This window comes from Equus asinus, chromosome 28 (genome assembly GCF_041296235.1).
Source record: "Equus asinus isolate D_3611 breed Donkey chromosome 28, EquAss-T2T_v2, whole genome shotgun sequence".
NCBI lineage: Eukaryota > Metazoa > Chordata > Mammalia > Perissodactyla > Equidae > Equus > Equus asinus.
Genome location: NC_091817.1, coordinates 16,445,193 through 16,458,500, shown reverse-complemented (window position 1 = coordinate 16,458,500; position 13,308 = coordinate 16,445,193). Strand labels below are relative to the sequence as shown.

The following is a 13,308-nucleotide window of genomic DNA, read 5'->3' as shown; positions in this document are numbered from 1 at the left end:
CTCTTAAAAAAATAAAAATGAGTTAATATTTTATACCCTAGTGGTTATGAGCTTGGGCTCTGTAGCCAGACTTCCAAGGGACCTCCACGGCACTCCTAGCTCCAACCCACTTATGAGCTGTGAGACCCTGGGTCCTAGTTTCCTAGCATGTGAAATAGGGTTAATTATGGTAGCTGCCTCAAAGGGTTAAATGGGGTACAAGTAAGTTACCCTAGAACGGTGTTTGCACATAACAGGCACCTAACAGATGTTGGCTGCTGCTATTATGCCTTTAGCACCGTGTGGTTAACTGCTTGCTAGTTATTCTGAGGAACGTGGCAAGATTCTGAAGTTGCCTTCTGAATGGCCCAACATCATTTTATTTTATGGGTACCCTAAAAACGTAGACAGTCAGTTAAAATTAATTTGAACTTTCCCCTTATCCGATCATCACCAATTCTGGATAACAGAATTTACTCCTATTAACCATTTTCAGGAAAGAAGACTGTGTAGTCTTTTCTCTACATAAGCGTTATTTTTTGAATTGGTTGAAACAAGTGCTTGTGCGGCAGTCTTTGTGGCGAAAGAGAATAAGTCAACCACAAATGTATATCCAGGTCTGTTCCTCTTAACGTGTGTTTAGAAAAGCAGTTTTCCTCCCTCATTTAATAGTTTGAATATTTTTGTGGAGGTATATTATTTTGTGTTTTAAAAATACTTTTTTTAAAAGTTTTTTTGATTATAAAAGTATTATGTGCTCAGTAGATAAACTGTGGAAGTTAGAAAATGGCACACAACAGAGATGATAATGTTAGCCCATCAGAGATGACTGCAAACATTTTTCTTTTCTAGTCCTTTATATTTACATGTGCTTACACACATTTTGAAATCATGTAATTTTGATCATGTAATTATGTAACTGCCTCACACTTCCATACACAGCATGATCATCTAAGCATTTCACCACATAAGCAGTCTTAGAAAAGCACCATTTTGGATAACTTTTGTGAGGCATGACTATAATTCTAGCCAGTCTCCTGATATTGGGTATCTGCTTTGTCCAATTTGTCCAGGTAAATCTTTTTGGCTATTTCTGTGTGTTTTCTGATTCTATTCTTGAGATTCTTTTTTATTTTCTAAGGTCTTGATACTGGCATTATGGTTTTCTGGAGAGGCTTCAGTGGATGGTAGCAGTGAGGATTTCCCATTTCATCGTAACCTCATGTTTTGCTAATTGATGCAAATTGAGTAAATTCTGTGTGTTGGACAGCTAGTAAGGTTGACCTTGTGATATGTAACTATATTTTTTTGAAGTCATCTCCATTATTCTTGGTATACAGGGATAATGAGACCTACAGCCATGTTTCTGGGTCTGTTTGATTGGATTTATGAGGTCTCTGGTTCTTAAATCATCTCTATTATAATCAATAATCTACTTTCTCCAAATCACGCGCCTGCTCCTTCTTTGGGTGTCTTGGTGTTTTCTCTTGGGACTGTATGGGGTGGAGGGTCGGTGACGCTCTTGAACTTTGTTCTTTTGCTTTTGTATTCTTAAACTTGAATTTATCCTGTTAAATTGAATGATGGGCCAGTTTAATGTGTTAATGATCTTTGGAGAACAATTTTTTCTTTTGCTCTGAGTGATTTTTATTACATGTGTGACCTTTTTTTTAAGGCTCAGATGTCTGTAAACTTTAAAATTAATGTCAGTGGCTCTCGATTATTTTGGGTTACCATAAATCTTAGTGGCCCCCCTCCGCCACCAGAGCTCAAGAGCTCTTTATATCCAGGGACATCTGCAATGATTCTACTAAGGGTGGAATTTTATTTCATTCAGTTTCCTGAGAGGAAGAATTGGTAAGTAACCCAAATTAAAAAAACACTGCATCAAACTAAACATATCTGGGGGTCAGTCTGCTGTATTAGAATTTGAGTAAGAACAGAACATAATAGGGTGAATTTAGTGTATGACCTACCAACTAGTACCATAGTCATTTATGTAGGTTTTACAAGAAAGGTACAGATAGAGACAGAGTATTATGGAAACGTATAGAGTGAATGTACTGGTAGAATCTTGGTCATTGCCCTCCCCACCTACCCACTCTGCATGTTCCAAACATAAAGGATTATTTGCTGGTTTACTCTTATCATCTGAAGCTGGTTTGATCATTTACATTTATCTAAAAACAGCATCATCCCAAAAATTAGTTTAATACTATCAAGCAGCTACTAATATTTGGTGAACAGTGTGGGCTGCAGGTTCTAACTGCCCGAGTTTGAATCCTGACCCTCTACCTACCAACTTTTATTTAATTTTGCTCTGCCTGGTTCCTCCTCTGTAAAAAGTTGTAATGGTGTATACCTCATACAGGAATGAAGATGGCTAAGTGTGCTATAATGTGCTCCTCTTTATGCCTGGCACCATATTCCCAGTGCCTTGCTGAATCAGACAAAATCTTATTATTACAGATATAATTAGGCCTTTCTGAATTCTGAAAAGCATAAACAATGGTATGGAGGAATACTTGGTTTTATAAAGTCACATTTGACAAGCTTGCGCTGTCCTGTTAAGATTAGGGTTAGGCTAAAGGGTTTCAATTCCTATTGCCTAGAAATGTACTGACAGTAAGTTACAGCTGAACTTACTTAAAACTTTTTAATAGGAAAGATTTTCTCTTAGGTCCAAAACTGTTAAACACATTCTTTACATCACTGGTAAGTACAAACCATACCTAATATGTTCTAAATAAGTGAATTTTCATAGCAAATAAAGCTTTTCCTAGAATTAAAAAAAACAAAAACTTTTGATAAAGCTGTTTTAGAACATTTCAGTGGTCACTCACAGGATTACCTATGTGTCTATTCAGATCCTTTTACCATTTCCTTCCTGTTGTAGCGTTTTTCTTTTAATTTTTTAGTGCGATTTTCACTGTAGCATCCACTAAATGTTAGTGAAACAAAAGAGCATAGCACCGGCTCATAAACCATGAAACTGGATAATGACTATACTTCTATAGTCTGGATTTTTTTTTAAGCTGCTGGATAAAATTTTCATGAGGCTGGGTGCTCAAACACAATTCATTTTTGCCAAAATAATGTGAGCTTGAACATGTTACTTAATCAAAAAAAAAAAAAACAAACTTGATGTTTACATCTAATAATTCCAGCTGAAATAAACTTTAGATCTGGAAAGAGAAGTGACAAACTTAACATTGTGGAAGGTTTATCATTTCAGTGGTTCCTAAAATAGGAAAATACGAAGTCAGCCCACTCTCCCCTCAGCAGTTGATTACCTCACGTCATGGCTGACTTTGGTAAGGCTTAAATGTGGACCCGTCACCTATTACAGGAGTTCCTGGGGGTGGACGTCACTAGTCACCACCTCCACAAGAGGAGAAGCAGCATCTTCTGGATGGCAAGCAGCCACTACCAATCACAGGTGGCACTCATTTGCATCCCCACTCTTAGGAAGAGAATCTGTGCTAGGACCAGAATGCAAATGTTGACTGATGTCAAGGGAAGAAAAGGAAAGAAGGAAATCTTTGTGTTTCACTTAGGACATACACTTATTGCTGCCTCTTGTTTAAAAAAAAATTCAGGTACGTTTAGTATCCTTTAAATACCACTCTCATGATCAGGAGACCTTAACTATGGTCATAAATTTATAGACTGATGTTAAATATTTTAGGATCAACCACTTACATGGTGTTTTTCACTCTATTTGCAAATAGGTAGTCAAAAACACTAAAGAACTCTGCCTCTTTCATGGTTTGCAGTAAGGTTCAAACAGAAGGGACACGTGGCAAATGTGTGCCTCCAGCAGACAGTATAGATTTCTTGATTACCAAGGCACTGAAAGTTTTTAGTTTTAATACTGAAAGAGCGTTAAAAAGCCTGCACATAAAAAGCACGTGGAGTACTGGTTAAATACTCAGATCCGAAGACTGACTTGTAGGTGTACCGAATTGGAATTTCTGAGTTCATCAGCATTTTCAATTAAAAAACCCAGCTGACTGTGACAGAAGGGATCTCTGGCTAACACTAAAAACAGTGCTAGAAAAAGTCCACATCACTAGTAGGGAAATGTAAATCAAAACCAGGAGGTGCTACTTCGCACCCATTAGGATGGCTATGAAAAAAGGAAAAGTGCTGGCAAGGATGTGGAGAAATTGAAACCTTTGTATATTGCTGGGAATGTCTAATGGTGCAGCCACGGTGGAAAAGAGTTTGGTGCTTCCTCAAAAAGTTAAGCATAGAATCATGGATGTGATCTGGCAGTTCCACTCTGGGTCTACACCCAGAAGAACTAGAGCTTGGGACTTGCAGAGAGAGCCGTACAGCCATGTTCATGGCAGGACGATTCACAAGAGCCAAGAGGTGGGAACAACCCAAATGTCCATCAGCAGAGGAACGGATAACGTGACCTGTGCACACAGTGGAATATTAGAAAGAAATGAAACTGACACATGCTACAACATGGATGAACCCTGACAACGTGCTAAGTGAAATAGGCCAGACACAAAAGGACAAATATTACATGAGTCTACTTACACAAGGTACTTAGAATAAGCAAATTCATAGAAACAAAATAGTGGTTACCGGGGTGTGGGGGAATAGAGGAACGGGGACTTACAGTTGAATGGACACAGAGTTTGTTTAAGATGAGGAAGTTTTGGATATAGATGGTGGTGACGGTTGCACAACACTGTGCATGTAATTAATGATAAAATTTATTTTGCCATGCCACAGTAACAAACAAGTGAATAAAAACTTAGAATTAAAAAACCAAAAACCATGCTAGAGAAAGGTCATACTGTTAAATGTCATACACATCAGGGTTTTCTCAGCTCCTCTGGAAAGGAAAGGCATGCTTAATAAAGCCAGAGGGCACAGAAGATGCCCTGCTGCTGTTGCCAGACAAGTACAAAGTGCATGTTCAGGACTCCTGAAGAATACAGATAACTTCCCACTTTTTTTTTTTGTTTGTTTGTTTTTTTTTTTTTTATTTTTTTTAAAGATTTTATTTTTTCCTTTTTCTCCCCAAAGCCCCCCGGTACATAGTTGTGTATTCTTCTTCGTTGTGGGTTCTTCCAGTTGTGGCATGTGGGACGCTGCCTCAGCGTGGTCTGATGAGCAGTGCCATGTCCACGCCCAGGATTCGAACCGACGAAACACTGGGCCGCCTGCAGCGGAGCGCGCGAACTTAACCACTCGGCCACGGGGCCAGCCCCGATAACTTCCCACTTTTTAAAGCATGCCTGTTGCCACTGCTAGATGGCACAAGGCAGAGCAGTTTGGATGTGGATTAGCTCCCTCTGGTTGCTTTAAACGAAATAACATCATAGTTTCTTTCTTTTCCTTCCATGTAAGATGACTGAACAAAAATGACAAAATTACAATAGTGGTAAGATGGTCAGTGAAATGTTCTCGTAATTCCTGATGTGTGCACGCTCCCACCAGCCATAAGCCCCGGATCTGGACTTGTCTTCCCAAACACTTTCAGATTTTACTAGCAGGTCTGAGCACAGTATGTGGCTAACTCACAGACCCAATTCTCATCCAAGAATTTCCAAAGTATTTTTATATATTTGTTCTTAGATTTTGTAATAGAAGATTCTAAGTCCATTACTGGCTGGAATGATAATTAGAAATTGCTCAATGTTATTTTACACTGTAGTCTAACTTCTTCTTCACAGTAACACTGACTTAGGTACTGTTATTTGCATTTTACAGGTAAGGAAAGAAAAGCCTTACATCCTAGTTATCCAGACCGTGGATTGAGTCACAGGAGAAGACAGGCACGGAAAAGTTTACCAGATCTGGGAACTGGCACAGGCAACGAAGAATAGAAGGGGAGGTGGCAGCAGTCAGTATATCAAGTGTGGGATCATCCCAGGATGGATGGCTGCCTCCCTCTGGGGGCTGGACTTTTTTTCTAAGATGACAGGCATTCACAACCAGTGTGTTTCTGTGATGTGTGCTAACACATGCCATTCTGCCCAATATAAACGCTGTTCTGAGTGCTCCCTTCCCTCAGCATAAGTATTGGGATGTGGAGACCTCATCATCGAGTTCACTCGAATACTTTATTTTCCACAAAGACTAATCGTTAACTATTTCATCTTTGCCCAGTTCCCCGTCTAATGATTGTTTTCAGGATCCAGTAAAGTCTGCAGGTGCAGCTGCTAAGATAAGGTCTATACCAATGGTTCTTGACCTTGACTACGCATCAGAATCACCTGAAGGGCTTATTAAAGCAGATTTCTGGGCCCCATCCCCAAAGTTTGATTCAGAAGGTCTGCTGACGGGTCTTGAGGATTTATGTTTCTAGCAAGTTCTCAGGTAACACAGCTGCTTCTGGGGACCACAATGAGAGCCACTGCTATATACCTTTCCAGGGACAGTGATGATCCCACTTAGACAAGAACTCAATTTCTATCAGTTTATTGAATTAACATTTCTGTAATGACTCAGGTTTGTTACTGTTGTGATTATATTCCCAAATTAGGGACAATTTGCTTACCCTTCCCAGTATGAATAAAATCAACCCTGTCAGTACCTTTTGGCACTTCCTAATTTAAAATTCAGCAAAGTTGAGATTTGGACCTACAGTTTGCTATTTAAGAGACCAGGTCTGGCCTTGACAGTAAAGCCACCATCAAAAGCTGCATTAAGAACTTCATCCAGGCAGCTTGGTGTGACAAAACTTAAATCCTGTCGCACGTTGCCTGGGATTTCTTCCAGGTCTTTTTCGTTCCTCTGAGGAATGATGATCCGCTTCAGTCCTGCTCTGTGCGCTGCCAGCACTTTGTCTTTGATTCCACCCACCTGTCAGGAGAGAGGAAAGTCACTAAGGGTGATGATCCTCCTCAGGCTCTGAAAGAAACCCTGACCACCTTTCTTTCACTGCTATTTTAAAACATTCAAATCATCTTCCATTTTGTTATAGCATGAGCTAGGAAAGCCACTAAAAAGGTTAATAAATAGTAAATTCTTTACATTTCAATTAATGTTACATTAAATCCTTTTAATGGGGGAAAACTCAATTTTTGATGGGTGTGAGCACTTCTGTCCATGATTCATTCCTTTTTACACTGTCAAGGTTAACACTTTTATCCACTCTGTAATCACAACCCTCTTATGTATAGTTTGATTCTGATAAAGCATTACGTTATTTTGACAAATAATCTACGCTCTCGTGGTGGTTTTAAAATACGCCTGCAATGGTCTCCCTTCAAAAGGCAGAGTCTAATTCCCTTCCCCTTGAACGGGGCTGGGCTTAGTGACTCATAAGAACATGTGGTGGAAGTGATGTTATATGACTTCCGAGATTAAGTCATAAAAAAAGGAGAGCTTGTGCCTGGATCTGTCTTTCTTGGATCTCTTGCCCTGGAGGTAGCCAGCCGCCATGCTTGGGTGACCCAAGCAGCCTAAGGAGAAGTGCTCAGGTGAGGAATGGGGCCTCCTGCCGACCAGAAGCAATCTGCCAGCCACGTGGGAAGAGGATCCCCCAGGCCCAGGTAACCGGGCGATGACTGACCTGGCCCGTGTCCTGGCTGGGCGACAAGAGACCCTGAGCCAGAAGAGCCCAGCTAAGCCTCCTGAATTCCTGACCCACAGAAACTATAAGAATCAATATTGTTTTGGGGGTGAGTTATGCAGCAATAAATACAGTTCTCAATCATGCCATCTAGAACCTGCAAGGCTTGGAGACAGCCCTCTGACCATGTGCTGCGTCAGACTGGCAGCTGGCGAGGCCCTCCTGCACGGCTACATCCTGCCCCACTGCCGTCCATTCAAGGGTTCTTGATGCTGCTCAAGTGCACTTTCAAAGTACCTTCTTCAGAAGGTGTAAGACAGGCATTTTCATACATTCAAGGAATCTGTTTACTTTGCTTTCACACTTGATAGTAAGGCTGTTATAAGACTAGATATAAAATCATTTTTCCCTTAGACTTTTGAAGGTACTGCACATTTGGTGTCACTGATGAGAAAGATTTTTTCCTTGGTGATCTGAAAAGTTAAGAGGATGAAATCTTCTTTTCATTCTGAAGATAACCTTAAATTCTAGGAAATATTCCATTATTTCTTTGACAATTTGTTCTACTCTGTTTTCTCAGTTCTAAATCCAAGAGCTCTGTCTTATCCTCTGTTGTTGAATTACGTTTTCTCTAGCCTTAGCCTTTCTCTTAAATGCCGCCGCTTTTCTTCACGTCTCGTGGAAGCGTTTCAAACTGAAGGCTTCCTCAGAGCTGCCGTGGCTTCCCCGGGGGTGGGCAGCCTTTCCGTGGGTGCTCATCTGCCCTGAGAGCAGGCACCGAAAGTGGAGGAGCCATGTGTTCTGTGGAGATTCAATGAATCCCCTCTAGCTTTTGGTTCCCATCCATCTCCTTCCTGCTCTCCTGGTCTCTGCCTTCTGGCTCGGAGCCGGTGCTTTTCCCAGACTCACGCTGGGAAGGCTCTCTGTACCTCTAACTCTGTGATCAGCAGGACACTTCCATCTTCCAGAAGTTGGCTGACCTATCAGCCGATGACTCCCAACTCATTTTTGAGCGTTAGAATGTGTTCTCATTATTCCTTGCTTAGTCTCCTATCTTTAACCAGGAGACTGAAGAGTTTATGGTCAGTAAAGCCCTTGCTCGTTTCCCTTCAGCAGCACCTTGTGTTAATCGCTACTGCCACTTGAAATGCAGTGCCTCCGTGTAAGGGGAAGAAAAGAGATCAGCCATTCCTTTTAAGTAGAGATCTACAAATATAATAAATAGGGTTTGGAATATGACTTTCTGGTTTAATTAAATTAAAAAAACTGGGGAACTGAGAGCATTTTCAGTGATCTCGGTGCTTCTACAATCTACTTTCACCATTACCTCATAAAACAAAGGCCTTCTCAGAATAAAGAACATTCCTTTTTTCCCCCTCATTTTGTTATGAACCTGCCAAAATTTTGTCATGGACTGGCACTGGTAACTAACCACTTAAAGCCCTAAATGATCCCTCAAGTTCCATACATTTTCTCAGTGTTTTATCAGTAGTTTAGGATATGGACTGGAGCCCCAAAGCCCCATATGGACAGACTTTTTCAAAATTTAGCAATTAGATGTGGTTAGTCTTTGTTACAGTTTCCATTTGACACTACTTATTTGTCCATAAATCTATCTGATAGGAGGATACAAGGTCCCACAGGAACTTAAAAAGGTAAGAATTGGGCTTAAAGTTTAAAAACAGCTACTAACACAGTTTGCTAACTACAACAAAGCCTCAAATCTTCACCTGAACAGCTGATATTTCTCATGATCAGACTGATTTTTTTCCCCCAGCATGTCTTCCTAAGTAGAAAGGAAAACATGGGAAAAATCGTCAGTTTTTCTTTTATCACAATTTAAAAATATGAATTAGTTACAGGTATAAAAATTTAATATGGAGGGCTGGCCCGGGGATGTAGTGGTTAAGCTCTGCTTCAGCAGCCTGGGATTTGAGGGTCTGGATCCTGGACGTGGACCTACGCACTGCTTATGAAGCCATGCTGTGGCAGCATCCCACATACAAAACAGAGGAAGACTGGCACAGATGTTAGCTCAGTGACAATCTTCCTCCAGCAAAAAAAGGAAGAGTGACAATGGATGTTAGCTCAGAGCCAGTCTTCCTCACCCACACAAAATAATAATTTATATGTGTTTAAAATAAGGTATTCATAGGAAGAAGGCAAAGCACTATTAATTTAAATTAAAAATATTAATTAAAATTTAAAAATCATATAAATAGGTTTCGTCACACTTACTGGAAGAACAAGACCTCTCAGTGTAATTTCTCCAGTCATGGCTACATCTGAACGGACCAGCCGCCCACTGAAAAGGGAGGCGAGACAGGTTACTATGGTAACTCCAGCAGATGGTCCATCTTTTGTGACAGCTCCAGCTGGAAAGTGCAGATGGATGTCTGTGTTGTCAAGAAGATCAAAACTTCCAGAAGCTTTAAAAAGGAAAAAGTGATTTTAATGTAGAAAAAATAAGCCTGCTTTTTCTCCTAAAAAAGAAAATCAAAGGGATAAAAAATCAATGTTTTGGGTAAATGAATCCTTCAAAATGTTAATGGGTGCTACAATTAGAGTGAGGGTCTGAAAGCACAGTTTCAGTCTATTCCAAGTATGATTAAAAACAAGACAGACTCTCGGAATTAGTTTCTTGTTAAGGCATTAGCCAGACAGTCCAAAAATGGGAACTAGAATTTTCACAGGGGTTCCAAATCAGAAGTTTGTACTTTACTGAAGGTATAACTAATAATTTAAAGCTCCTCTTAATCTTTGTCACAGGACTGTGAGATGCCTCCTGGATCGTGATCCAAAGGCGCGTCTTTGCTCACAGCTGCATCCCAGCCATGGCTAGGTCACTCACCATTAGTTAGATGGTACTTCTTGGCGTTGCTGCGGAGCCAGCTGATGGCGAGATGGGCAGACTCCTTCATGACGTCCCCAAGCTGGCCAGTCAGGGTTAACTGACCTTCACCATCCATTCGACTTGCCTCCACGAACATGATTTCCCCACCTAAGGGAGTCCAAGCCAAACCTATTGCCACTCCTGGCTGACTCAGACGCTCAGACACCTTGAGAGAAAGAAGGAATGATCGGTTACGTCAGCAAGAGCCAAAGTATTTTCAGGCTGGCTAACCTAATCACCATGCGCTGCAGGAGGCTGCTCCTTCCACGGAGGGCCTCGGTGCTAGCCACACGTCACAGGACTTCTTACCCACATGATTTGGAGTCACACCCACCACTTACTATACTATGCGGCTTTCTGCCAGAAGGAAAGCTGAACTTCCTCTGTGGCATCTATCAGAAGCAATTTTACCTTAAAATACGTGTGAATAACTTTGATTCTTAAGAGCCATATCAGGTTACACATGCCCTAATTTTCAAGGAACAAACCCAATTGTTTTATCTACTTAAATATTTTTATTAGGCTGCACATTTATACACACTCCAAAACCTGACTTCATTTTAAGTAACCATGAATTTGTTTTAGAGTAAAGACCCTCTTTCTAACACACATTTAAGATGTGTTAGCTGCAGAGGCCACGTGTGAAAGTGTAGATTCAAACCTTTTGCTTTTACTTCTCTGCCACTTCTTACTTTCTCCGTTACTGCTGCATAGACATACAATGTTGCTTCGTGACGGCCGAGATCCTGTCCCGTGTGCTCAGAGGCCCAGCATGCTGCCTCGCTGCCATTTTGAACTGAACGCATCAGTCACCTGACATTACGAGCCGAGGTGATGCGCCAAAGAGGTTAACACATCACGTCCACGTTACGGAAACACATAAAAAGTAACAGTTGAAAAACAGTCCTGGTAACTTTTATTGCACCCTTTGAGCTTCCAAATTTCTTATCCTATAGAATTTGTGTGTGTCAGAGGAACTGAGCACAGTATGTCAAGCCAGCACTAAACCAAATGCAAGCTCTCTCCCCCGAGAGGGACTTCTCCTTGAGGAACAGCGGGTTTCTGAGTCTCTGGTTGCAGGGCTGGGTCGCTGACGCTGATTCCTTTCTCAAGAGGCTTAGATGGTGACAATCCTGATTTTAAAACTTACTCCACAATCATGTGTGACATTCACTGAAGCTATTGGACATTTATTTTTAGCAGTAAAATAAAAGCCTATTTTTAAAGTTGGTTTTATAATTAAAAAATTTACTTCTAATGAACTTCATACGATAAGTGAGACTTGAAGGCCACGCTGCAGCGTAAGCTGACTGATGCCGGGCAGCGGAGTTCACTTCCCCTGGCTTTTGTATGTGCCCTGATCTACATTTACTTGAGGAGAAAGACACAAAAGATCAACAGGCAAAAGATCACTACTATTTATGGAAAAAACAGAAACAATTATTTATAAAAGTGTTCACAACACTTGTTTTTTCTAATATAAACCCAATTCTCTACACCGTAATGAACACCTACTTTGGCTAGAAATTTGCCAAGGGTTCCTGTTTTACTACATGGCTCTTTCCTAGGGCTGAGTGAACTCATCCTAAATAATTATCCTCAATATAATGAATCATGTGTTAATTTAATAGAAAAAGCCATTTGGCACAATTTTGTTTACTATAACAAAAACAATTCCTTTGTTACAGCTAAATCCTCAAAACTCATGTCAGAATAATACCAAAAATGTCCCCAAAGGATCAGGAGTAAGATTCTTGTTGATTACCATGTTGCTTCAAGAAACCAAACCAGTCTTCCAACACTCTCCATATGCTGGAGAGTCCTGGTACACTGGGTAGAAGTAACACTGTTCAATGAACGGAGAGGGCGGCAGATGCACAGCCAAACCCAAAACATCCAGGCTCACACCCACTTTATTCTAACCTGACAGTTTAAGAATTCTAACATCAACCAGAAGATGGGGCTAAGGACAAATCTGTGTAACGCAACAGCAACACACATAGGTGGGGGGCCTTAAGGGCGTGAGTCCCCATCGCACCTAGAGTCCCTGTGCCCGAGGCTCACAGCAGTCATCTAAGAAGTAAAGAATCTTTAATCCTCAGACCTGAAGTCAGAGGCTTCGAGGACATGTGTTCTGAAATTGTAACACTCAAGCGCCCAGCTTCTGTGTATTTTTCCCTCAGAAATGAGGAGAGTGCACGTACACGTGAGTTTAAAGGGTAACATACGTGCTCCTTTCTTGCTCTTGAATGCAGTTTTCCATCTTAACCCCTTTATACAAAACAGTCTGTATCTTCTAGCATTCCTTGTAAGTGATTCAACACAAGAATTTTAAAACTATATTTATCTAGCAGTACTTGCCTATCAGTTTGTAATTCTTTACTGGTTTGTGGAATCATCAGTTACATCAGCCAAGACAGGGCTTAGAATGTTTTTCCCACTAGATGTCACAGTGGAACATGAGTACCTCAAGTTCATTTTTGTTGTTCACTTTCCCACTGGTACATCCTTGCACTTCAGCTTCCTCATCTGTTAACTCAATCTTGTTCAAAGAAATGGTCAGTTTCTTCTGTAGTAATTCCATCAATCATGTAAATATGCAAACTGAGGAAGTATTTAAAAATTTAATGAAAAACCTAATTAATAATAGAATATGTCTTATAAAGTATGGCTGCATTGTTAATACTTCAATGATAGCAGTATTTAAGCAGCATTTAAGTAATCACTGCCAATTTCACACTGTTCTTCCCTCTTGATTAACTACAAATAGTGCTATTTGATTGAAACAGTAAATATGTACAACTCTGTGATCCTTCTAGGCCCAGGGCAACACTTCCACTTGTATTTCCTCCTGCAGCGCCGTCAGAGTCAGGAGTTTTACAGTTATTCACAGCGC

At 40.7% G+C, this 13,308-nt stretch overlaps 1 protein-coding gene across 1 annotated transcript in view; it reads right to left on the bottom strand.

Moving 5' to 3' along the window:
- Window positions 1-4,691: 4,691 nt before the first annotated feature.
- LONP2 (lon peptidase 2, peroxisomal) overlaps window positions 4,692-13,308 on the bottom strand; it is a 105,967-nt gene continuing 97,350 nt past the window's right edge. Inside the window, exons 13-15 of the mRNA XM_014857523.3 lie at window positions 10,371-10,578; window positions 9,758-9,948; window positions 4,692-6,807 (exon numbers count right to left, since the gene is read on the bottom strand). Of these exons, the coding sequence (XP_014713009.3) occupies window positions 6,586-6,807; window positions 9,758-9,948; window positions 10,371-10,578 (621 nt within the window). The 3' untranslated portion in view covers window positions 4,692-6,585. The remainder of the gene's footprint in view (window positions 6,808-9,757; window positions 9,949-10,370; window positions 10,579-13,308) is intronic.